The sequence below is a fragment of the Taurulus bubalis genome, assembly GCF_910589615.1.
Source record: "Taurulus bubalis genome assembly, chromosome: 5".
NCBI lineage: Eukaryota > Metazoa > Chordata > Actinopteri > Perciformes > Cottidae > Taurulus > Taurulus bubalis.
In genome coordinates this window covers 17,836,459-17,861,849 of record NC_136593.1, presented here as the reverse complement: position 1 = coordinate 17,861,849, position 25,391 = coordinate 17,836,459, and the positions used below count along the sequence as shown (strand labels likewise).

At 41.6% G+C, this 25,391-nt stretch overlaps 2 protein-coding genes across 2 annotated transcripts; both read right to left on the bottom strand.

The window, feature by feature from the left end:
* Positions 1-4,468: 4,468 nt before the first annotated feature.
* On the bottom strand, positions 4,469-16,484 carry LOC306737057 (monocarboxylate transporter 2-like; the record flags this gene model as incomplete). The annotated part of the gene is made up of 4 exons (XM_079218761.1): positions 4,469-4,662; positions 8,047-8,841; positions 10,629-10,772; positions 16,268-16,484. The coding sequence occupies 4 exons, from the start codon at positions 16,482-16,484 to the stop codon at positions 4,469-4,471; spliced, it is 1,350 nt and encodes a 449-aa protein (XP_079074887.1).
* Positions 16,485-20,450: 3,966 nt separating this feature from the next.
* kbtbd8 (kelch repeat and BTB (POZ) domain containing 8) lies at positions 20,451-24,437 on the bottom strand (the record flags this gene model as incomplete). Its single annotated transcript, XM_079218760.1, is given in 6 exon segments — positions 20,451-20,914; positions 21,065-21,884; positions 22,077-22,383; positions 22,572-22,786; positions 22,788-22,819; positions 24,272-24,437. Coding segments are annotated over 6 exon segments (2,004 nt in total).
* Between the last annotated feature and the right edge of the window lie 954 nt (positions 24,438-25,391).

Below are 25,391 nucleotides of genomic sequence, written 5' to 3'. Positions count from 1 at the left end.
TTGTTTTGTTCAATATAATATAAAATTACTTTTAAGAAAATATTTAACATACAATAGAATGACTTTGCATTACTTATATTCTGTGAATCTTTATGAAATATTTGACATTTACTTTTTAAGACTAATACACTAAACTGACTCTAAATGCTATACCATGACTTTTTCAAAATGCTATACTATTACTTTTTTTGCAACTATTTTTGACATGATATACAGTGATTTTATTTTCAACATACTATGCTACTACTTTTGTATTTCTTTTGATATATCATAATATGACATTTTACCTCAAACTAGATTATTTTTTCACCATGCTACACAGGCTATACTAGGACTAGTTCTTACTTTTTTTACGCCATACCAAACTATGACTTTTTCAACCTACTATTCACTAACTTTTTTCTTTACAGACTGTACTTGGACTATGACTTTGTTACGACATACCATGCTATGCCTTATGTATGACCTTAAGTACTAGAGTAATAGCAAACGGGTAAGAAGAAACAGTTCAGTTCGTTTTTTTTTTTAATCCAAAAGGAAACAGGAACATGAAGACCGTGGTGTAACTGTACACAGTTCAGACTGCGACTGAATGAATGATGTGTGGCGTAGTAACTGAATCAACTAGAATATAAAGGATGTTTTGATGGTTCCAAGTGTGCAAAGTTTTGGAGTCTGTCTTCTAAGTGAAACTTCATATTTGTGTCAAACAAACATCCAGTTCTGCAGAGAAGCATGTTGTGACATTTCAGACTGCTTAAGCCCTTTTTGATGAACTTTTGCTCAGATATTAATATTAACAATCCAACGGGAATCATATGATACCGGACCTGTACACGTTCTAACGAAGACGTGGCAAATGTGGAAATTGCTTATCTCCAGTGTTATCTGGCATCATCCCTCAGTGTACTCCCTGAGCAAATAACAAAGCATCACATCTGTACTTCAAACCTAAAGGCCACTGTAGGATGCTCAGTGTGTGGGCCTGTGTGTGTGTGTGTCCTCGGTACACTGTGTTCTGTAAGTTTGATCTCACTCGAGGGAGGGGAGCCTGTGCTTGCTCAACACCCTGTGCCTATCTAATCTCTGCTGCTCTGAAATATCCCATTCAATTTCTTCTGTTGATAGATGCTAGTGCTCTTTGAGCCCTCTGGGAGTACATCCTTTCCTTCCCACTTGTCTCCAACTCTTAGCTTGTGAGACCTCTCGAGATTCATCAGGTCGACCACCTATTGTCGGAAAAAACCTGAGATCTGATTCTAAAAGGTCAGGAAAAGGGCTAATAATCAACATTGAGACAGCAGACCTCGTCAGCACTCGCTCCATTTCTTTTTAGGTTGAGTATTTGACAAAATGTTTGTAGCTCAAAGACTGTATGCGTTTTGGAAAACACATACCATTTTTGAGCTACAAACATTTTACGTTTTTATATTTAGGGAACCACATTGATTGCTTGGCTCCCCGTCCCAGAGGTGCTGCAGGGACGTGGAAGGTGGAAAGTTTGGTCGTAGCCTAAGTACATCCACCACGCAGCAGCAAAAGTGAAGAGCCGTCAATCAGCAGCAGCTTGCAAAGCCCTGAAGCTCCGCCCCTGCTGCTGCTGCACAGTGCGCTCTTCGCTTGTTTATTCAAAGTTTAATTAAAATCGAACATGTCGCGTGTCCAAACTGCACCAAGCCCACCATGGCATGCAAACACACACAGATACACAGACAGGTTCCTTGCTGTATAGTGAGAGGGTCATACATGGTAATCCTTAAGAGAGGAGTAAGACACTCAATCACAGCTTCTCTCCGTTTTCATGGACTTTTTATTTATTTTTGCCAACATGGATGCCACTTAGTCCGTTTCATTTAGCAATTAAAGAAAATATATAGCATCCTGCTCAGGTGTCTTGAGCAAGACACTAAAACCCAAAATTCAAGAAGTCTGAACATCAAGGGAAAGAGAATTTCTCTCCGGAGGAACCTCATGTGAATCTCAGGGGAGATGTGACTTGAGTGTATTGACAACCAAACCACATAGCATTGCAGCTATATTCATACTATACAATTACTACAAAATAAAGCAGAATATAAAACTGCCTCATAGCATGTTATTCATAAGTTTGTACAACTAAAAACCCCTCTGGGGGACCCGTAAGTCTTTCTTTTGTTTTTTTTAACCATTGAGGATGGAGGACAACCGTCATGGAGTTCAGAGAGAACATTGTAGGGAGGCTCAGCCAGCGAGAGGGGAACCGGAGGTGAGACGAAACATAATACAGACTCCCGGTCACAGCGCCCATTGCCTCGCCTCTGGGGTACCTTTCCACCTTGTCATGTCCAGAGACCTTGCCTAACACTCAGCGAAGGGACGGGAGATAGCACCAGTGTGTGTGAGTGCGCCTGCATTTCTAATTTATTGGCCCACTGATTTGCTGATGCGTGTGGAGCTGCATTCAGCTCCAAGCACCCGCCTGGAACACCCGGGCGTTGCTTCATTAGGTGCTCACGCCCTTAAGCTGCTGACATTTCTAAACTTGTTCCCCAGTCTTCTAATTGTCGTGAAAAATTGGACATAGCCACCACACCGAGAGGCTACGTGGTAGATCTGGATTTGACGCCTTTTCTCTCGTGTCCGTGTGTCTCTCTCTCTCTCACACTCACACACACACACACACACACACACACACACACACACACACACACACACACACACACACACACACACACACACACAAATAAGTAAAAAAGGATTTATGAAGGTTAACAATAGTTGTTATCCATGGTTTCAGAGGTACATGGTTTGCCACATGTGCGTATAAGATGAAATAAAGCTCTTAAACAAAACAATGCTTCAATTATCTGGTTAACAGGATCCAAAAAGCTGCCATCATCTTGGAATATTACATTACATTTAGCTGACGCTTTTATCCAAAGCGACTTACATTATTGCTTTGTACACCGTAGACACAGCAACGGGGGGCAATTAGGGGTTAAGTGTCTATCGACATGGACTAGCTGAGATGGGGCTCGAACCACCGGATATAAAACCTATAGTATCAAGATTTAGGATTATTTTTAATACATTCTCTCTTTGTCACCCACTCCAACAAAACACACTCACATGTGCAAATACACACAGCAACAAATCAATTAACAGTGCTTGCAAATCCATTCTCGTCCAAATAACAAATGTCACTGCTAAATGTCAAGACAGAATTATTATTACAGTATTGTGACACAAACATCATATTTTATAACGTGTTTAAGCATAAATGTTCAAATTAAATAAAGACTGACAACAATTTTAAAACACTATTACCATAAAACTGCAATTAATAGCCCGTCTATTTGGGACGATTTATTGAAAAGAGATGGATACAATTTCACGTTTTTAAATCAAACAAAATGTGTTGGAATTCACCCTTCACTCTGGTCAAAACAAATGTATTAAAAGGGCGGTCTAGTAGCAATCTAACAGCACTATGAAATTACATTTATAAAACCCCAATGGCACAAAATCATATAGATATACATATCTTTTTTTTTGGGTGACAAAATATGACAGCAGACATTCAAAGCTTCGTTTTTAAACCAACAGAAGTTTTGAATGTAAAAAAATAAATGGCATTGGGTCTAGCCCTATTTACTATGCCGGTAAATTTGAATGAATAATACTTTGATGCTCGTGGTTTCCGTAAAATTAACTGAACGATTTAATTGTGGAAAATCTGACCAATCTCACGATGCGTGGCATGTCCATATTGGAATAAGTCACCCGGAGTCTAATCGAGACCGCCGTTAAAGAGGCTCCGCGACGCAATAACAGGCTTTTAATTGAAGTTTTATGGTATGCAACACTTCAGGTTTTGTTACAAGTTGTGCACTAGTAAAGCATATAGTTGCACTTCAAATACTTCCATGTCTTTGCTGGCTGCTACAGTATTTCATGTGCCAAACCAGTTTTATGATTTCATGACAGTCTCCTGAGGTTATGTACATTATGACAATAACAAATAACATGGGACGGTTAGAATACCGTGCAACGAACGGCTCGGAATGAAGACAGAAAGTGTTTGTTCACAATCATGTGAGAGAGAAGTGAACAATAACTGATACTGAGGCGTGTGCATTGATGCATTCCTTGTGACTTGAGAATTTTGCACAAACAAGCATGTGACTCGTTTCTTACTCAAACTTCCGCTGAAGATACTAAAAATAGTCCTGAAAACATCAGATTGATGTGGAGACACAGTAACATCCCTCCAATGAATACATGAAACAAACAGAAATGCCACATTGCCGTCATATTTTCTCCATCGTTTCCCACCGTTTCAGCTTTGAGTCTGTTAAAACCGTGTCATCTCGTCAGACTCTCTTCTCATGCAATAATTAAACGGCACCTCCTGACTGGTGAGTTACATTTAATTGCCATTTAATTTGCTTTCTTTGGGCATGGATCTCTCTGGGCTCCGTTATTCTCTTTAGGCTGAGGCGGTCACCTGGTCCTGGTTCTCTATGGTCATTTGGTTCTGCTCCCTGACCTCTGCTGGCTTCTCCTTCTCCAGCATGTAGTAGTTGTAGATGTTCATGACGAAGATAAAGAGCCCTCCAGCCACGATCACGGAGCCACACATGAAGAACATATACTTGTAGCCATAGATGTCCACCAGTAACCCTGTGTGGAGAAGGGCAGAAGGGGACAAAGATGAGATATTTCAATCCGAGGAAGCAACACTTGTACCCATTTTATGCCACACGATGTCTAAACAAAAACACGGTCGGACATGTTGTAAACCATAAAAAGCCTCACACAATATGTCACTGAATAGTATCTTTATTCGACCACTTTACAAGTTTGAAGGTGAAGAGCAAGACCAAACTCTTGGCTTCTGTGTGTGTTTGAGGGATTGAGAAGTGAGCAGGGGCCAATTTGAGAAGAGCCATGTCGGAAATGACAGAGGGCCATTACACCCTTTCTGGCTCTGCCTGCATCTCTGGGAAGGCAATTTGGACGGCTGCTACCAAAACGAATCAGAAGAGAGTCCCATTCTCAGAGCCATAAATATCGAGCCAAAGTCTGCAGAAAAGTGACAAATGTAGTTTAGATCAGATTTAAGCCTCCAGGTTTTCCGGGTCTTAACCCCTCACCCCCCTTTAGGCGTGGAGGATCTCTCTGTCTCAGCATGTATGACTTCCTGTCCGTCTGTCCATCTCACTATATAACAATCCTTCCTTTTATACAATTTCAGAGCCTTATTGAAGCAATAAAAGAGTAATTTAACATAGGAATTATTTTGAGAAGGACTAAGTTCTATCGTCTTGAAAGTCATAATAAATATGCACTATACCTGTAAAAATGATTTAACCATTTGTTTTACAATCTCAAGTAAGTGTAGAATCTATTAAATTAAAGGGCATTGTCCTGGTATGTCTCCTTAAGGTGTGTGTGTGTGTGTGTGTGTGTGTGTGTGTGTGTGTGTGTGTGTGTGTGTGTGTGTGTGTGTGTGTGTTATGTACTATTAATGTCTTGTACAATACGAGGAGGGGTCACTTTGTATTTGGATCTCAATGCAGTCTGTACCATCTGATTGATAGCACTCATCTGCTGCGACAATGACATCACCCTCATTAGGTCAACTTTTGATTGGCTGAGCGGTAATTAAATCCATCTGGCATGGTCACCTCTTTCTTTTTTTAATGTATTCACAGCTTAATTATGGCCCAGGTACAGGACTTCAATGGGAGTTTGAACTGAGCGTCATTAAACACCCAAAGCAAAAGGCTAATTACACCCACTTACCTCACTTCCTCCTAATTGGACTGACCCGGAGGTTTGGGGGTGCAGTAACAAGCGGACTTGTTGGGGGAGATATAACGATTGTGCCCTCTGGAGGAGAATGTGAGACGTGCAGGGAGGCACTTATTTACCCTATTTAATGAGCGCCTCAGAACAGGGTCGCACCAGACAAACTGGGGGGCCTCTTCATTTTCACCTCATTAGAACTCCGGTTGGAGGCAAAGGAAAAGTTTGTCAGTGGGCCGATATGTACAGCTGATAAAGTCGTGCACGTCCTCAGTGTATTTACCTAGGTCACTACAGAGACAGCTCTTGAATGTTGATATATTGAGTGGTGCACAAGCTGAATACCAAATTAGAACTTTTACCATTTTGTTTATTCTGAGCCTGACAGTTTTTTAAGTACGTCACTTACTTATACAATACTAGCACCGTAGCTGAGAAAGGTCTCTGTGCTTTTGAAAACGCACACTCATTCCACATACACGCATGTGGTTAATGTGATTAACCACATGATAAAATTGGCTAAAACTTGTGTGGCGCATAGTTTCTAGTTTATTCTTTCTACATGAGGATGAATGATGACAGAGACCATCTTGAGGCCAATCAACCTCAATTAACTTTTGCAGTGCTAAAGATGGAGGATGTTCAACAGTATGTTGTACAGAAGCCCACTGGGACAAATTTGTGAGTTTGGGTTGTGTAAATAACTTGCCGTGGGCAGCAAATAACAACTAGTTTCATTATAAATTAAAATGTAGAATTCTGAAACTGTGAAAAGTATCTGCTGCTTATGTTTCACCTAAACCTCTTGACTGACACAATGCACATGCCATTGCTCTATGATTATATACAACTTTGACATATGCAAAATTATTTTGTCTGCACTGCAAAGCCATACTCAGCTGGCTTCTTTTACTTATGTGGCACTTTGTTACACAACATGTGTTCAACACAGTGAAAATGGTTCTTTGAGATAATTTCACAAGTCAGTAGTGACCTCAGCAGAAAGCAGCAATACCTCAATTCAAAGTGCTTTTGTCCTGTTGATGACAATTTGACACTAAAAACGATTTGCTCTTTTTTCAGAGGCCGTTACTGTCATTAGATAGCATACTTCTGTTTTTACCGACTCAAGAGAAGAGTGTTTTAGAGTGGGAGTTTTCAAAAGTGTACTAATCTCAAAAATGGCAGGGAAGCAGAGAGGGTAAACAATATCTTTAGGATTACACAGTTGTTTAGACCATGAAGGTAACTGTCCAACACTTCAATCTGAAGCCCTTTCAGAGACAGAAGACTGCTGGAGATATACAGTAAGTGACCGGATTAAAAGGGGCTTTTTTTTTGTATTTGATTGGATGGTGAACAAAAAGAGTGAAGCCGCTTGTAAGTTGATGCTGAGCAATACAATTAAGTAAAAGGGACTGTAACCCATTATATAAGTCCCCACTGACAACATGTATTGAAGGGACTCACTTCATGTTAACGATTCATATGATCAATTGAGGACAAAAGATTTAACCAGATACATAAACCCTAGCCTTCTGGTGCAGTCACCTTTTAATATCTACTGTTCATGGTTAAAAACATATAATATGCTCATAGGGTTATAAAAAATAAAATAAAAAGCACAGGGCTACAGTTCTGCCTCTCAGTCTGTCCTTCAAAAATAGTTTGTCTCAGACTGGAATCACGGTTGGGTCATGCAGTCAGAACACAGCTTCATTCATTAGATCCAATGACTGCACAGGACACACAGGCGGAGAGTAACACACAAAACGCTTGCGAGACTGTGCGTCAGTTGTTTTCAATATCCCATATCAAAATGTTAAGGAAAAAAAAGAAAGAAAAAAAAATCAGCTTTTTAGCTTGGATTTGTGATCCATAATTTGTATGGAGGCAAAATCCTGTAGTATACTTCATACAAGCCTGAGCAATTGTTATTTATGATTACTTTTTTGTGCACCCCATAACAGCCTTAGTGATAAACTTACAGTAATGACAACCTAGCAAGAAACTTTAGTCTTCTGCAACACAGTCTGTGACCAAATCAGAGAAAAACACACAAAGGGAGAACGTTGCTTTGCTGAAAGTCAGTGCTGCACTATTTACAAAAGGAGCTTGCACCAAACTGGCTATTTATTTCTACTGTAAAAATGTGTGTGTTTGTATAAATGTGTACATATCAGTCCTGTTATTTCAGTAAGTCAAACATTCTGACTATCTGTAATTGGACAGTTTATGGTCGATGTGCGCATTTACCTGCAACAGGTGGTCCCAGCAGCATGGGGAAGCACTCAATGATGGTGACCAGTCCAACGGCACTGGGGAAGCGTTGATTTCCCATCAGGTCCATCAGACATTCGAATATCAGGGCGAAAACCATGCCAAAGCCCACTCCAAAAAATACAGCATATGCCACCAGGAAGGCATAGCTCTTGATCAGTGGGCAGAGTAAGTGGCACGTGCCATTGAAAACCATGGCAAAGCCGAAGAAGTACTGGATCCTTGGCCGGATCCACTTGCTGCTGGCTATAAGGCCAGTGCCAGGCCGAACAAACATGTCGACAAAGCCCATAATAGAGAGCAGATAGGCTGCAGAGTACTCCTCTACGCCTTGGCTAATAGCATAGGCTGACAGGAACATAATGGGCGCATAGGCACCGAAGATAAACATAATGTTCCCAATGAGGTAGATGACGAAGCCTCTGTCCTTGAAGAAGGTCAAATCCAAGAAGTTCTTGGATTTGTTCATACAGCTTGTTTTTGACTTAGTGCACTCATTTGGTTGTTCCTCCACTTTCTTCTGCTTCCGATGAGAAACGACAGGCCTCATCAAGGCCCCAGCAACGCAACAGTTGAGCATCAGACCCCCGAGGATGAGGAGACTCCCTCTCCAGTCGAACTTGTGCAGTAAATATTGGTTGACAGGGGCCATGATGCAAAGAACCACTGGGCTCCCAGCCATGGCTAGTCCGTTAGCTAAAGGACGCTTCTTCAGGAAATACTTGCTGATGATGGTGAGAGATGCATTGAGGTTTAAGGAGAGTCCACAGCCTGCAAGTACACGGATTGAAAAAACAAAAACACAGTCACATTTCAAAAAGCCTCAGTGAGAAACCCTTCCTGTACCTAAACTCCAAAGGGTGCTCGCGAAATTATATCAAGTTTGATTCAGCTTGGTGCTCATTAAGGTTCCATCTCATTTCACATTTGCTGGCTAAACTCTCAATACAGGATGCTCAAATTATTTCAGGAATCATTTCTTCTTTTAAATAGAAGTAAGAGGGTAATAAATTCACTCGCTTACCTTTTTACCCAAAAATTCAATTTAATAGCACCCTATTTTCCATGAGGATGAAGAGCTACAGGTACATGGTTAGGGTGCTTTATTCTCTCTTTCCAAAGACAACTTAATCGTCTTCTCTGGTTTCTCTGGTTCGTTTTCTCTGGTTTCAAAAACGGCTTTTTGTGAATATCTAATAGTGGGTCTAAAGAGAGGATTTATAGAGTGGTAAGATTTATAGAAAAAGTGTTAAAGAAACTCGCCACTGTTTTTAAACCTTATCTCCGTGTTTACTGGTCGGGGTAATTATCAATACATATTACAAAGTCCCATCAGCTAACCACAGCCCCCAGGTGAGGCATGGCAACACATGCAACCCCCGCCCATGCAGGTGACCTAACCAAACAGTAGGACTCTCTAGTGACGTGATAAAGACACAATTCCTCATCAGCTTCCCACCAGCAAACACTGCCAGAGCCAGAGGTACAGCCACCTGGGATTGAACCTCTGGGTTTTCTGCTGTCACAAAAAAAGATGAAACTAACCTGAATTGAATACTTCACTGCCTCTGAGAAAAACCAGATGGAAGCACTCTATGAAGAGGGGTGCCCTATCCCTGCACACTGTCACTTTTGCACCTCACAGCGGAAAAGGTGTTCACTATTTAATGTTTCTACAAACTTCTATCATGACAATTAAGCTGCCCTGGATGGTTCATACCTACTTAAAAATGACAGTTCCTCCTAAAAAAAAATAACGAGGGACAACAAAGAAAGACAATCAATCAAATTAGGCTAGGAGCTGAGTATACAAGGATACGTATTTACCAAAAGCCGCTCACTAAGTCTGGGATGTTTTTCATCATTTTGCCTATACGCGTGTGTATCTGCGTATGCATGTGTGTAAGCATATGTCTGAGAGGTGCGCCAGAGCACAGGGGAGCAGAGCAGGGCACACACATGCCCCCGGGCACCACACATGGCCCAGCCACTTGCTGGGCCTATTAATCCTTCACAACAGTCCTTGGCAGGGTAATGAGCCTCTCAGGGTGGCGGGGAGCCCCCATGTGACGACCATGATCGGAGCCTACGGGAGGGCACAGAGGGCCACGGACGACCATCCTCGCTGGGATCAGGGACAGGCCTGTCTTAATTACCGTCCTGGTTGTGGTCCCCTTGGTGCTCTAACTGCACCCCAGGAGCCGGGGCAGATGCCCTGGGCCCCCGACAATCAGCACGTCAGCTCAGTCAAGTAAGGGGAGGAGATCTGGCAACGCAGAGATTCTGAAAGGAAATGAAACGCTGCAAACTTCCCCTACCCCAGACTGTTTTAACCAGGACTGGAGGAAATGCTAAGAAAAGAGGTAAATACACCGAGGATCATCATCATAGAATTAGTTGGCTTATTATACCCATAAGCACATGGGTACTGTGTCTTACTTTGGGCTGTAACAATCCATGGAAGCCAGTATGTCAGTAGTAAAATATATCAACCTGGCCCAAACTTTTCAGGCAGCAACAAGACATTGTAAAAAAATAAAAAGATCCAAGAACGTTACCTCCTATGACGCCAATGCAAAGGTAGAGGTAAACGATGGAGTCCCCAAAAGAAGCGGTTACCATAGAGACTGCACATAGCAGTCCACCCAGTATGACTATTGGCCGGCTTCCAAAGCGATTAACCAACAAACTGCTCACCGGTCCTGCAAAGAGAAGGAACAGAAAGAGAGAGAGAGAGAGAGAGAGAGAGAGAGAGAGAGAGAGAGAGAGAGAGAGAGAGAGAGAGAGAGAGACAGAAGGGTTCAGAATTATTATATTACATCCAAATGTAAACAGTTAGTACTTAGTTTGTAATAAACGTGGCCACTGCTGGCGATGAAGGGTTCACGCAGCAGCACCAGTCCTCCCTCTAGTTCTAAAGCAAGGGCAAAAGGAGATCACAACGGATGATGGAACACCTTCAAACTTTTGCATCCGCTGCGACGCAACTTGGCGACTCATTATACTCTCCCCATATAATGTAAAATGCCACACTCCATGATCAATCAGCAATTAAACAGCCTTTTATATGCTGTCACTCTTCCCTTCATTCATAACCTTGCCTGAAAGAGTGACATTGCACCACTAGTCCTTCTGCAGCAAATCAAATTGAAAACCTTCTTTCCTCTCCTTGCTGTTTAAAGACCAATCGCTTCAATAAATATATTTATTTTACTCAATTTATATAGAGAGCATCAATCAAACTAAATATGCTGCCATGATTATTGAATTCTTACATTCAGCCCCTTTTCAAGGAAGTGTTGCTGTGTGGATGATGATAATTGCAAACGGCCCAGTAAGTCATAAGAGGATTACATGTTTGGCAAACACCTCCTGACTTCAAGAGCATGTTTACCACGGCTGATGAGTAATTTATCAGCGCACGAGGAAGCAGATTTGTGCAAAGAGGGAAAGCGTGTTGCCTTAAACTGAATCTGTGCGAACAAAAGTATTTTCATTTTCCAAAACAATATGTAAGCGTCCATACTGATATAAAATCAATGCATGGACTATAAAAAAAAAAAGATCAAGCCAGCAGACAGCAGTGTATATAGGCCAAGCTAACAAGAACAGTTAAGACCGTCAACAGAACATCACCTCTTCAATGCATTTCCCTCCATCTTATCACTGCAGTGCATTACTATACACTAGAGTCTGTTAGTGTGTAGCAATGCCTCCACGACAACTCTGTCACTGGTTGATGACAGAGTGTCATCAACCAGTGTTATTCCACAAACAAATAATCTACGAGGACACAGGGCTGCAAATAAGGGTTGTTTTCATTATAAATTAATCCGCTCATTGTTTTTTCAATCAGCCGTATATAAAATGTCAACAACAACAATTCCCAAAAGCTCAATGCAGATAGACGAAATGTCTTGTTTTGTTTTATTAACAGTCCAAAACCCAAAAGTATTTACTTTATGAAAACAAAGTTGAAAGAAAAACAGTTAATCCTCACAATTCCGAAAAGAAAACACACATCTTAAAGATCAAAGCAACCACAACTGAGTCACAATTAAGAGTTTTCTTGAATTTCTTTTCTTTCTTTCTTTCTTTCTTTCTTTCTTTCTTTCTTTCTTTCTTGCTTCAAGCCGAGCTGTTGGGAACTGTCCTCAACAACTGTGCCTGCTGTACCACTTTAACTACAGCGTTAGAAATAAAAATATCCATCCCACTGTTGAGATAGTTAACCAGGTGCCTGCGGGGGTCAAAGATAGATCATCTCTCTCTGTGTGTAGCCGTGTCACAATAGGGCATCTCCCGCACTACCACCATTTCTACTTCCATTATAACTTCATCATTCGGGCCTCTTGAGTCAGAGGTTCTCCGAAAAGGCTGTCATGTCTCTCCCATGGGGAACTGGTGTCAGACCCAAGTGTGCTGAACCTTCCTCTGATATATTCCCCCTGTCTCTCTCCTCCACTGGGTGACATTGCCGAAGCTTCGCCAAGGACAATATGATGAAGCCCTGTGCCACAGTGGAGGGGAATATTTCACCAGTTCAGCCTCTCCGAGTCGAGAGCAGGTGAGTCACACACCCGGTGTCCTGTAACCTTGAAGGCAGCTCCTGATATATTCAAGTTAAGCCTCCACGAGACTTTTTATTTTGTGTTGTCCAATAACTTTTCCAAAGTTCTCAAACACACTGTGGAAAAGATATTTTAAATTTGTTTTGACTGTTGGGAAAGCAGTAGGACTTTGCATTTTGTTTTGGGAGATAAAAAGATGTAAAAGGTTTATACCGACTCCTTTGTGGCCAATGAAAATTGTCACTGTCGCTAATCTATCATTGCTACTTTGTGGTTGAAACAAAAATTGGGTTCAAACTAGAACTATGACGAGATGTAGCGTGGATCCAGCAACTCAGTGCTGAGGATGTGTAGTGTACTATCAAATATGTGAGGGAGGCCAAAGAAACATGCCAATCCCGTAACAGAGCAATCTGCATGGAATGTGTGTTTGCAGGTAATTGACTGGCCAGCGCAGCACCTTGTCAGTGGATTTAATTCCAGCAAAAGTTGAGCCAAGTACTATTTTTATTTATTTGTTTGCTGAATAAGCCGTCCGTCAACAACTGAATCCCATTCCAATGTATAATAAGGCTGCATTTTGTTGTCTGTTTAGAGACAGACGTAAGTGGTCACGAGATTTATCTGGTCACAAGATCACTAAAAGGATTGAAAAGAAGACGGAGGCTTTTGCAACACATGCTTTTGTGTTGCATGTACGCAACACAAAAGCATCCTTATTTTTCCTGACTTTCATCTTATCTTTTAAAAACATTTAAAAAGAAACCATTACATGAAACATCCCGGGGAGAGAAACATCACCATTTGGTTAATCTAATCACCGCTCATAGAAGGGCTGGTGAGCGCCAGCAGGCATTGCTAGTCTAAGAAGCTGTTGAGAACCACTCTGTAAAGAAGTAGTGCCTGCATGCTGACAACTGTTGCCTAGTCTGACTGCTGTTACAGGCCCAAGTGTAGATTCAAACATTGCAAAGCCGATAATGATGTGTAAGTGTAAGAAAGGGAACGCTTCTTCTGGCATCCAACCACATGTACTCTCTCAGCAATACTCTTCTTTCAGAGCTTCGATCTCCCAAAAAAAAAGTACATACAGTTGGTATTGAACCGGTATGCTGAACTTGAATGTTGGAGAGGAAAAGCAAAACTACTCATAAACAGTGACCTGTGGACAGCAGCCTGTATGAACATCCGTGGGGTCGGTAGATCCTCACTCGACTCCTGTATGTAATGGCTGCATCTCCACTGTCCGGCATTATTACTATTATTATTATTATTATTATTATTATTATTATTGTTTTAGCTAAATACACTATATGCTTCTTAATGCGCAATGTTGCACACAATGTTCAGTTTTTCAAAAATCTGCTGCGATATGTGTAAACAATAAAATAATTATTCAACTGTAACAAGTTTTCTTTTTGGGGCGTTATCTATAGTAATAATGGTACAAACTGATTGCAAAGTTTTAAGTAAAAAAAACTTCAAGAACTGTCAAAAGTTATGATTATTGGTATCATCAAATAAAAATGATCCTGGCCATTCAAATTAAAGTGCAGGACTTAGTCAGATGACATTATAGACTGACTATCCCCCTCCCACAACTCTGACTGACTTCCAGCGTCACTGGCGGTGTGGATAGTTAAATTTAAGTCAGGTGAGCAACACATGCTAACTAACATCATGCCTCTCATTAGAAACGCTAACACTATTTCAGTGGGTGCAGTAACTCACGTGAAGTCAAGCGCAACAGATGTTTTCTTTTTTTTTTTAGATTTATTTTTATTTAGAAATGTCGGTAGACACATAACATTGCAAACATGCATTTCAACTGACACTTCCATCTTTTCTTCTTGACATATACAAACATACCCACCCCACCCACTGGTACACCCACGTAGAGTATAGGAAAATTAATACATAAAAATAAATAAAAAGAGGTCCCCTCATTTCGCCGAGCCAGACGTGTGCACACATACACGCACCTAAACACACATATCTCTGGTACATCTGAACGTAAACACACCTGCTTCACTCTGCACATCAAACAGATGTTTTCTTTAGTACAGAAGACATCTCATCTTTTTTTTTTTATGTTTGTCACTGTCCACTGACATTTATGAACATGAATCCCAATTAGTGCACATCTGTGTGGAAATGATTGTTAAATCATTGCAAGATAGGCATATTATTTGTTTTCATGAACAGTTGAGTGGTTTGTTGATAACATATCATGTTCATGTATCATAATGTATCATAATTATGTATCATAATTATGCAGATGACAACTCTACATAACTATATCACCAGGGGACTATAGTCCCATACAAGGGCTGGCTAAATGCATTGAAGAAATCAATAACTGGATGTGCCAGAATTTTCTTCAATTAAATCAAGATAAAACAGAAGTAATTGTTTTTGGTCCCAAGGACGACGATTGAAAGTCAGCGCTCAGCTTCAATCACTAATGTTAAAAACCTCAAACCAAGCCAGAAATCTAAGTGTAGTTATGGATTCAGACCTCAACCTGAACAGCCATATCAAGACAATTACAAAATCAGCCTACTACCACCTGAAGAATATATCAAGGGTTAGAGGACTTATGTCTCCACAGGATCTAGAGAATCTTGTCCATGCATTTATCTTCAGTAGACTTGACTACTGTAACGGTGTGTTCACAGGCCTCTGTAAAAAGTCAATCAGAAAGCTGCAGCTGATTCAGAACGCTGCAGCTCGAGTCCTCACTAAGACCAGGAAAGTGGATCACATCACTCCAGTTCTGAGGTCTTTGCACTGGCTCCCTGTCAAACAAAGAATTGACTTTAAAATCCTGCTGCTGGTTTATAAAGCACTGAATGGTTTAGGGCCTAAGTATGTTTGTGATCTGCTGCTACCTTATGAACCATCTGACCCCTCAGGTCGTCTGGTACGAGTCTACTTTCTGTTCCAAGAGTCAGAACTAAACATGGAGAAGCATCGTTCAGCTTTTCTGCTCCACACATCTGGAACAAGGTCCCTGAAAGCTGCAGGTCTGCTGAGACCCTCAGCTCCTTTAAGTCCACATTGAAGACTTTTCTGTTTGCTGCTGCCTTTAACTGAACCAGATTCAATTACTGCATCTCACTACTGCATTTTATTTCTTTAACTGCACTGCAACTTTTATTCAACTTTTATTTTTTATTTTGCTTTTTCAACTTTTATTTTTTATTTTGCTTATTGACTGTTTTAATGTTTTCTTAACTGTTTTTAAATCTGCATTATGTTTTGATGCTTTTAATGGTTTTATGTGAAGCACTTTGAATCACCTTGTTGTTGAAATGTGCTATACAAATAAACTTGCCTTGCCTTGCAAGGAGATAGGAAAAGAAGTATTGAAGCACCTTTCCTTTAGCTTTTAGAGCATTTGAGGAGACGAAGAAGCCCCAAATCGGAAAATTAGATAAGGCCCTATATCACCACAGTCTTCTTCTTCTTCCCTGACTTTGCAGGCACATTAGTGAATATCCCGGTTACCTAACATTTTTTCTAATAGTATAAAGAAACTGATGTGTGAACTATTTGTTTGGTCACAGGGAATGCCAGTGATGGGCAGGTCAATGTAACGTAATGTACCAATTGAATGAACTCACCGCCTGCATACATGACAGCTAGCATGATGGAGGGGATCCACGCTATTTCACTGGAGCTGGCCCCCAAGTTTTCTTGGATCTCCTTGAAGAAAATGGAGAGGACTTTAGGCGTGGAGTACGCGAATCCAATCGAAATGTGGGCGCCAACCACCACCATCCAGCCCCAACCACCATCCAGGGGTTTGTGGCCCAACTCATTTGCTGGAGCAGGGGACATGTTCCTGTCCAAACAGAGGGGAACATAAGTGGCATTGTGTTATTAAAACAAAACATATCGCTAAATTTAAAAAAGACTGAATATATAACTTCCGAATTAATCAGCACATAAATTCTGATACATGTACTAACTTATGGCAAGTAAAACACAAGTGATTCTGTGGAACGGCTTGTTTACATGCGTCATATGTTTGTAAGCACAAGGCTATAACTGAATATCAATATTTTCACAATAATAATATGAGAAATGTGGAAGAAAAAAAAACAAATTCATAAGATCATGAAGAAATAAAAGTGGAGCATCGTTGAGCCTCTCTAAGGGAGCAAACACGTGACTGTATGCCTTCTTCACTGTATATATACACACACACACACACACACACACACACACTTTGCATTGTCTTTATTATTTAATTTCTTAAATGTAATGTGTTCTGCTCTGCTATTGTATATACTATATATATTATTTTCCATACTTAATATTTGTATGTCTCCTATGTAACTTTGCCTGCTGCTGTCAAACAAATGCCCCCCTGGGGATGAATACAGTATCTATGAAAGTATATATATATATGTGTGTATATATACACACACACACACACACACACACACACACAATGTGCAGTTGTGTTTGTGGGAGTAGTTAGCGAGTCGGCATCTGCAGACGGGACACATATTTGCTTCCGTTCACAGATACAAACTGCAACAAAGAATTCCGGCAGGAAACGCTTCACGTCCACACTTAGCGAGTCCCAACTAGCTTGTTGCACAAACTTTACTCTACACCTCGACGTCAACATCAAACTAGAAAACAAGCGAGCCCTCAATGAGAGATGGGCTCGTGGTCATCTTTCCTCTTCCATTGAAACGCGTCGGACCGGAGGAGATACTTCGCACATGGACAGTTGTGGAAAACCACCAGTCACACACAACGTCGCTGCCGTGTCACTGAACCCGCAACTTTCCGAGAAACACGCCACGTGTATTGTACACAAGTTGAGAGTAGACTTTACCTTTTCACCGAGCGCCTTCGCAGCACGTTCCTCTCCACAGTTGGTGACCAGAAGTTTCAACCTCCTGCTTTATTTGACGACGGGTCACGTGTCTCTCAAACACACACACAGACAGGCGCACTTACGCGCGCGGACTGGTGACATGGGAGTCTTTTTTTTTTCTCTTTCTCGCAGCTCGGCTGGTCACATGACATTATAGACTGACTATCCCCCTCCCAAAGGTCACAGTTACAACATCCGACATAACTAAGTCACTTCAGTGGGATGACTTTTGTTTTCACCCTTTGATTGCGACAGAGATAATAGCATACTTGTAAAAGAAAGAAGAGAAAATAGAGAATAAATGAACACGTTTGATTCACTTTTAATAGTTTTATTTTCCAAATTATGTGCAATGTGAATTTCACAGTTGAGCTCAACCACCACTATAACCCGAAACCCAAAACAGACAAAACCAGCGAAAGAAAAAAAGCATGAACACAATGGAATAGCACCCATAAGTGACACATGTAAATGACCAGAATGAGCTGTGCATTGCAGCCCGAGGCCTCAAACTCCTCCTAGCTTGTTGTATTACATGACTGGTGTATGAAACGTGACGCAACCATTTACTTGATCTGTAATGCTTAGTTGTGGTGAGATGTTACAAAGAAATACTACTGTACTACAAAGGAGGGGTGGGGGTGATCTTTTTTTCTCAACAAATCAGGATTAGTCTACCATAACTAAATAGGCAATTACATAAAGAAAAGAAGGAGAAAAACAGCCACTGGAGACAACAAAAAGAAAATCACATCTATTTTTTCAAGTTATAAAAGAAACTGAAGAGAAGTTTTTTTAAAAACTGTGCAAGTACAGCAAACCTATAGTACAGTATATTACACATACCAAAAACATTTAAATACAGTACTGTGTATCAGTAGAAATCCTGAGAGTTCTCCGTTCCTGGTTCTCAAATGGCCGTCTGGAGACGTGTGGATGGAGCTCAAACCTTCTGGTTTGACGGCATTGTTCAAGCCGGGCCAATAAAACACGAGCTCCAAGTCAGCCAACAGTGGATCTTCTCTTGGAGAAGTTACATCGTATCCTGAAGTCCTTACTGACGGTATCCGTTGCCATGTAAATCTCGTTGATGATTGCTATGTGGTTACTGAAACCCTTTTTTTTTTCGTAATAAAAAAGGGAGTACTCTTTCAAATAAAACACAAAGAGAAATGTGTAGTGCAAAGATGACACAGAAAACCTGTATGAGGAAATTGACGGCACTGAAAATGTCACACTTTCACAGGGAACGCCACTGAGTGGTGGGATTAATTCTTCTATACAAGATTGTCAACAAAAAAAAAAAAAAGACAAAAGAAAAAAGCAGCACCAACAATTTGTGCCCTCTGTGTGGATGGCGTGTGAAGACGGACCGACGGGTGATGAAGTAACACCCGGGCCACCATGACTTGTTCATAAAGTCTGCTTGTTCAGGAGGGTGCTTGCAAAAAAGTTCCGGACTGCTGAAGTGGAGAGTGATTCAGTGCAACGCTGAGTAAGACTTTTCTGATATTCTTCGTCGTCAGGAGGAGCAGTTTTTTGGATCTGTCGCCCCCTTTTTTCAAGCCACAGGCACATTGGCGTTCCAAATGATCTGCACAAATTACGCCATCACTTCAAGCCTGCACCATGCAACAGCCACACAATCACTGGAACTGTCGTGATTTTCACCAGCGAGACAAGCACACAAAACAAGTAATGCACTTTTACTAAGGTAATATAACGTAATATAGCCTGATCACAGTTCCATGACTTATTGCTACTACAAAAATCGTTTCAATGTTCAGATCAACAACAAGACCTCAAATGCGCTTTTGTTTGGCATTTAAGACGAAGGCTTTCAACCTTTTTCAAACAATTATAATCCGATGTCAAAAACAACCTCAACCAAGCTCAATGCTTAACTGAGCTTTTCACACAGTTGCTTCATCAACACTATGGCCTGAAATGTCCCTTTTCTCCTAATCAAACATATGTGAAGTTTCTGAGGTAAGCCTGTTAGCTGGTCTGAACGTTCCACTTAGTGTTGCCACAAATTTGACTCCGTCCTTATTTCTCCAATGTGGAGAGAGAGTATTCTAACATTTCACTTAAGTTGTCTTAGCATGTGACACAAAATGGATGCCAACTCAAAGAGTGGGAGGTGTGAGCCCCCATGCAACTGGAATCTCAAACAAAACTTAAAAATAGCTCGGAAGCCACACATAGTGTATTGTTTGACACACTGACGCATGTGAAGGAAGAGGGAGCCTTAAAAATACCAAACAAGCTTCAAAAACACTAAAATAATGTAAATCACAAGCACACTTCAAATTAAAACTTGTCTATAAAATAAGCTGAAGAGACTTGAGAACAGAATAGAAAAACAACAAACCTCAGAGCCAGCAACCAACTAATGAGCTATGGTACTCATCTTACCCGTATGTATATATAGTTTATATAGTAATTAATTATATATATATATATATATATATATATATATATATATATAGATTTAGATTTTCACTTTATGCTGACACGTAGCATCTATCTCCAGAGGGCACTTTTATCTTGCCAATACCCTCATGCGCATGCTTATCATTTGTAAAAATCCTAACCTATATGCATTTAAAACAAAGAATGGAACAACATGGCTCAACAACAAGCAAAAAAATAGGATAATTGCACTTATGAATCATTGTACGGTTTTGTTAAACAAGCATCAGTGAGGGTAGTTGGTGCTGTCTGAGAAAAAAAATACTGCAATCTTTAAAAGCACCCCATTTTGATCATGTTAAACCAAAGTTTGAACGACTTAAGACGTAACCAAAAATGGTCCTTGTGGTGCAAACCCACGGTAACACCAGGCACAAGGCAGGCAGGACCACACAACTCCCTCTGCCTCATAGGTTGGTTTCACAAAACCAGCGACCTCAAAGCACTTTCTGTAGACATTGTGGGTACAGTTTGGCCACCACACATTCAAAATGGCGACCCAAATCCCAGAGGCGGTCAGGTGTCTCATAGACTTTGGTCCATATGTCTGCCTCGTCGTCGTACTGGTAAAGGGAGTTCTTGCGGCTGGTGCGAAACACGTGCTCCTCCACCATCACCTGTGTGGCTCGTACAAACAGGTGTAGCTTGCCCTGCAGCAGCATAGCCTTTATATACGGGCTCGTGGCTTGGTCAAAGGGCAGATCTCTCGTGCGGCCCCATGTGTTCTTTTCAATGTCGTAAACCTCGACGGTGAAGGTGCGCTGGTGGTTCCTGCAGATGCCGGCAATGTAGTAGATGCAGTTCTTGTGCAAGGCAGCCAGACCCTGACTGCGCGGGATACTCATCGGGGCAAGATGACTCCAATAGTCTTTACGGGGATCGAAGCAGAAGAAGTATTCACCTGCAGAAAACAAAAGTAAATGGAATTTAGAGCTGTGGTCAACTGCTTTAACAGGTATGTTTGTCATACAAATGTCAAATACTGTATGCATTTTCTGAATACTTTGAATGAATGAGTAATAAGACATCACAAGAATCAGTATTAACTGACCTTGGAGGACATAGATGCGGTCCCTGTACTCCACAGCACTATGAAACTCCATGGCCACTGGCATGGGACTGACTGCTGTCCAACAGTTGTCCCTGGCATCATAGCACTCCACTGACTTTAATGCATTTCGCCCATCCCCTTCATATACTCGGCCTCCCAGTGCATAAAGCTTCCCACAGCAGTGCACAAGCTTGCAGCCTATCCTTGCTCTCAGCAGAGGTGCACGTGGAAGCCAACGGTTGCCCGCATGTTCGTACTGCCAGAAGTCGCTCTCTGCACGATGGTCTATGGACACTTCACTGTTGCTCGGTCTGTAACCTCCAGCGATGAAGATGTCATTCTCTGAGGAGACCAGGATACCGACCTCCCGGAGATCATTGGGTGGTTTGCAGAGCTTGAACACCCTTCCTGTGGCTGTGTCCAGGCAAGGCACCGTCTGCTTCTTCCCTGAGTGTTTGTGAGCGGCGTCAAAGCAGATGACCATCTCAGATGCAGTCATACCCAGGCGTTGAGGGCAACCATTGGTGCCAGTGAGGCGGCCTTTGGCCTCAGCATGGTCCTTAGACAGGGAAAGAGCACAAGCGAAGGGGGCAGGTATCCGACTAAGGAAGGCATCATCCAGCAAGGGCAGACGGATGCATTGAGAAAAAACCTCAGCTAGGTGGGCCTCCCGGCCAGACAGGTCATGCTCCAGCCAGCGGACAATGCTCTCGTAGACATGCTCTTCTTTCTCCACATTGAGGTCATCATTGTTCAAAATGCTGACCAACTGCACCTTGGTCATCTGGAGGAACTCTTGCTCCCATGACACGCACAAGAACTACCACAAAAACAAAATGTTTCAATGTTTAGCAACCAAACACACTAGTCACAAAGTCAGCCCAGTTACCACAATCAAATAACACAATGTCTTTTTTAAAGAAAAGTGGAATATGGTAGCAGCAGAAATAATCATGAAACCACAAAGCAAATTACTGTTAAGAAACTAATCCTGTGCTAATATTTAACTGACCTTCTTGCGGATGTAATCCTGTGAGCGTTCCCTCAGCTCCTGATGTTCATACGCATCAGCAAACATGTAGACCCCAATACAGTTCTGGGGGTCAAGTCTGCTGATCATGAACTGGGCACACTGATCCTGCAATGCAGGAATCTGGAAAATGCTGGCTGCAGTGAACAGGGCCTGGACATTGGACTCCGAGAGCATGACCCTGGATGTGTAGGCATAGTCTAGGACGAGGTTCATGGATTCAGATTCCACCCCAACGATTCTGACCTCACGCTGGCTGCTCTCTGTAAGGCCACTGGTGAACATGGACCTGATGGTGATGAAAACACAAATGCTAAGACTATATGAATCAACTCTCACGCAACAACTACATGAAGATTCAAACAGGCTAAAACTTGACAAGGACGTTTGATCTTCATATTGCATAATTTATCAGTTAAATTATCGGCCACTAAAGTGGGAAAATACAAACATTTGTAAACATCCAACATTGCTCACCTAAAATACGGGCTGATTGCTGCGAGGACATTTCGGTGACATGAGAAAGTCATGCCATTGTCCACTTCTACAACGATGTCTGTGAGCTGTGCTTCATCATACAAGGCTTTGAGCTGCTGAAGGACGTTACAGGCATGAACAGCGTCTACCCCATTGTAGTTGGTGCTTGGAGGTGTCCCATTTTGTACTTGTAACAGCTTCCCTACCTCTGAACAAAACAAAGAGAGAGAAAAACAACACAACAGCGTCTTTAGAAACAATATGAACACCACACAGCGTACTGAAAGACTTGAACGGACTCCTTTAAAAAAATAACTAAAAAAAAAGTGATTTGATAAAGACTCTTAACATTCTAGCAGGTAAACCATTATTCCTGTTAGCTTTATGAGCTCCTTAATTCAATCACTTTGATATGGTTGAGCAGTCTGGGCAAAACAGAAACATTAATTTGAGATGACACAGGTGTTTAAAATACTGACAATGTTGATTCTACCATGCTAAAAGAAAAAAACGAAATGCTTGTCAAAATGTTTACTGAAAAATAAATAAAGTGTGACATCTGGTCTCAAAATAGATCACAAAAGCAACGTCCATTTGGGTATTAGGATTTACAATGTATATGAGCCAAGAGTACACACGGTCCAGATATATAAATGACTGTGGCAAGTCCCAAAACATCTCACCCCCTTTTACTCGTTTCCATCTGAACGTGTCTCACTCTAAGTGTTTCATGTTTGTTGTCGCTGCCCGACCGATGGCATGGACAACATATGGGCCTATAAACTCGCGGATGCAGTGCCCCTATAGTCGTGTCCGCAACGTAAACATGTTTCTTATCACTTGAGTTGTGTGGCAAGTTACACAAGTGTCGGCCGGACCTGCTGCAGCGTTTCACTAATTTGTCGTCTTCTATCCTCAGCTGCCAAGGAACCAAAACTTTCCCAACAAACACCTCGTGTTGACAGGACAAAGGCTCGCGTGAGTGTGTAGAAAACTACTGTCTCGCCAGGTGGTAGCTAGCTTGCTAACATCTCGCACTGACCGGTGACTGCAGTAACGTCCACTGTGTGGGTGGCTAACTGGGCTGAGAGGCACCTGAAGGAATACAAACTATGTAATGGCTCTTAATGCTTCGTCGAAATGATGTCTGGTTATCGCTCACAAAAACAAAACAGCAAAGCGTACCGTGACGTTAGCTAGTTGACAAGCAAAGCGTAACTTTTAGCAGACAGCTAGGCACCGAGCTAACATTAGCGAGCTTTCTTTTGACACAACATTACGAGATTTAAAAGGGCAATAATAACTCAAAGGCACCAAACGTTTCGACCTCGGAGAGACGTAACGTTGTGGAGCACACCGTCTGGAGCGACACCACCGAGGACGGTACCTGTAGCCACAGTTGTCTAACCTTTGTCTCTTGTCATAAACAAGTGTTTACACAATCAGCTGTGGGTAGCAAGCTAACCGGCCGAAAGTTAGCCAGGCAGCTAGCATTAGCCGCAGAGCGAGGCTAACGACAACCAACACTTTTGAGGAGTCGTTTAGAACCCGACTCCTGTTAACGACTATGCAACATGACACGACTCTTTCCGCCTAGCTACAACACGATACTCCACGGACACGTACACATACACATTTAAACTTTCGAAGGCGTTATTTCAGTCTGATTACTACACAAAACAATGAAGATTTTTGCGAACCTCCACTGGCAGCCATTCTCTCCAGTCTATCTCGGGGCAGACCGAGAGAAACGTCAGAAAGGGCACAACGGGGCCCCGGAAACAAGGAGCAGCCAATCACAGGACGAGCCCGGATCTTGCAGCCAATCATAGGAGGAGCCCGGATCTCGCAGCCAATCATATGCATTTCGTCTGAAATAGGAAGAAGAAAAAAAGTTGATGGTCGTATGGGCAAATGATTCACTGTAAATGAATAACAAACTGCACTTCATATGACGTAAATCAACCCCCAAAAAGTCAAAGCAGCAAATTTAAACATGTGGATACAGAGTAGTCCAAAGCAGAGAGGAAGCACTTTGAGTGAAGCAGTGCCCTGAGCTGTTAAAAATAGAAAGTGCATGGACCATTGAGGACTGAGGACCCTATCATAGAAAGTTTAGGATAAGGAGATTTTTCAAATTCTACACTGTAAAAGAAAATCTGTGTTAATATACGGCAGATTAGCGGCACCATGCCAGAACTTTATCGTAAAAACATTAAGCGACAACGTATTAGACATTACAGTACATTGTTTTTCAACTGTAAAATGCACAGTTGAGAACTGTTTACAGTAAATTACTATAAAAAAAACTGATATATCATAAACCTGTTTACGGTTATTTGCTTTAGAAATAACTATGCTATGTTATAAACGTTTTTATGGTAAATTATTTTAAAAACAGCCGTTATACTGTAAACCTAATTACAGTCTTTCTCAGTGAAAAACACAGTACAGCTGTATAGTATATTCCGTTACTTTAGTGAAAAGTTAAATTTAACGGTAAATTGCCGGCAGCTGTGGTTGCCAGAACGTCACCGTAAAAAAAGAAAAGACAAGTAGGGTTGGGTACCGAAAACCGGTGCCTACCAGACTGAAACGCAATGCAGATGTGGGTTCTTCTTTTCGGTGCCTGAGCCGATTGAAATACTTTTTTTTTACACTACTCTGATGACTCCGTCCCGGCAGCAGGTAACGATAGCCAATCGTAGTTTGTATAGCTACAGTAGCTAGCTAGCCATCAACCTTTTAAGAGAGAAATTGCCGAATGGTAAACTGTCAAAAGCGTGGCTGTATTTCGGGCTGTGCAGCAAATGCAACAAA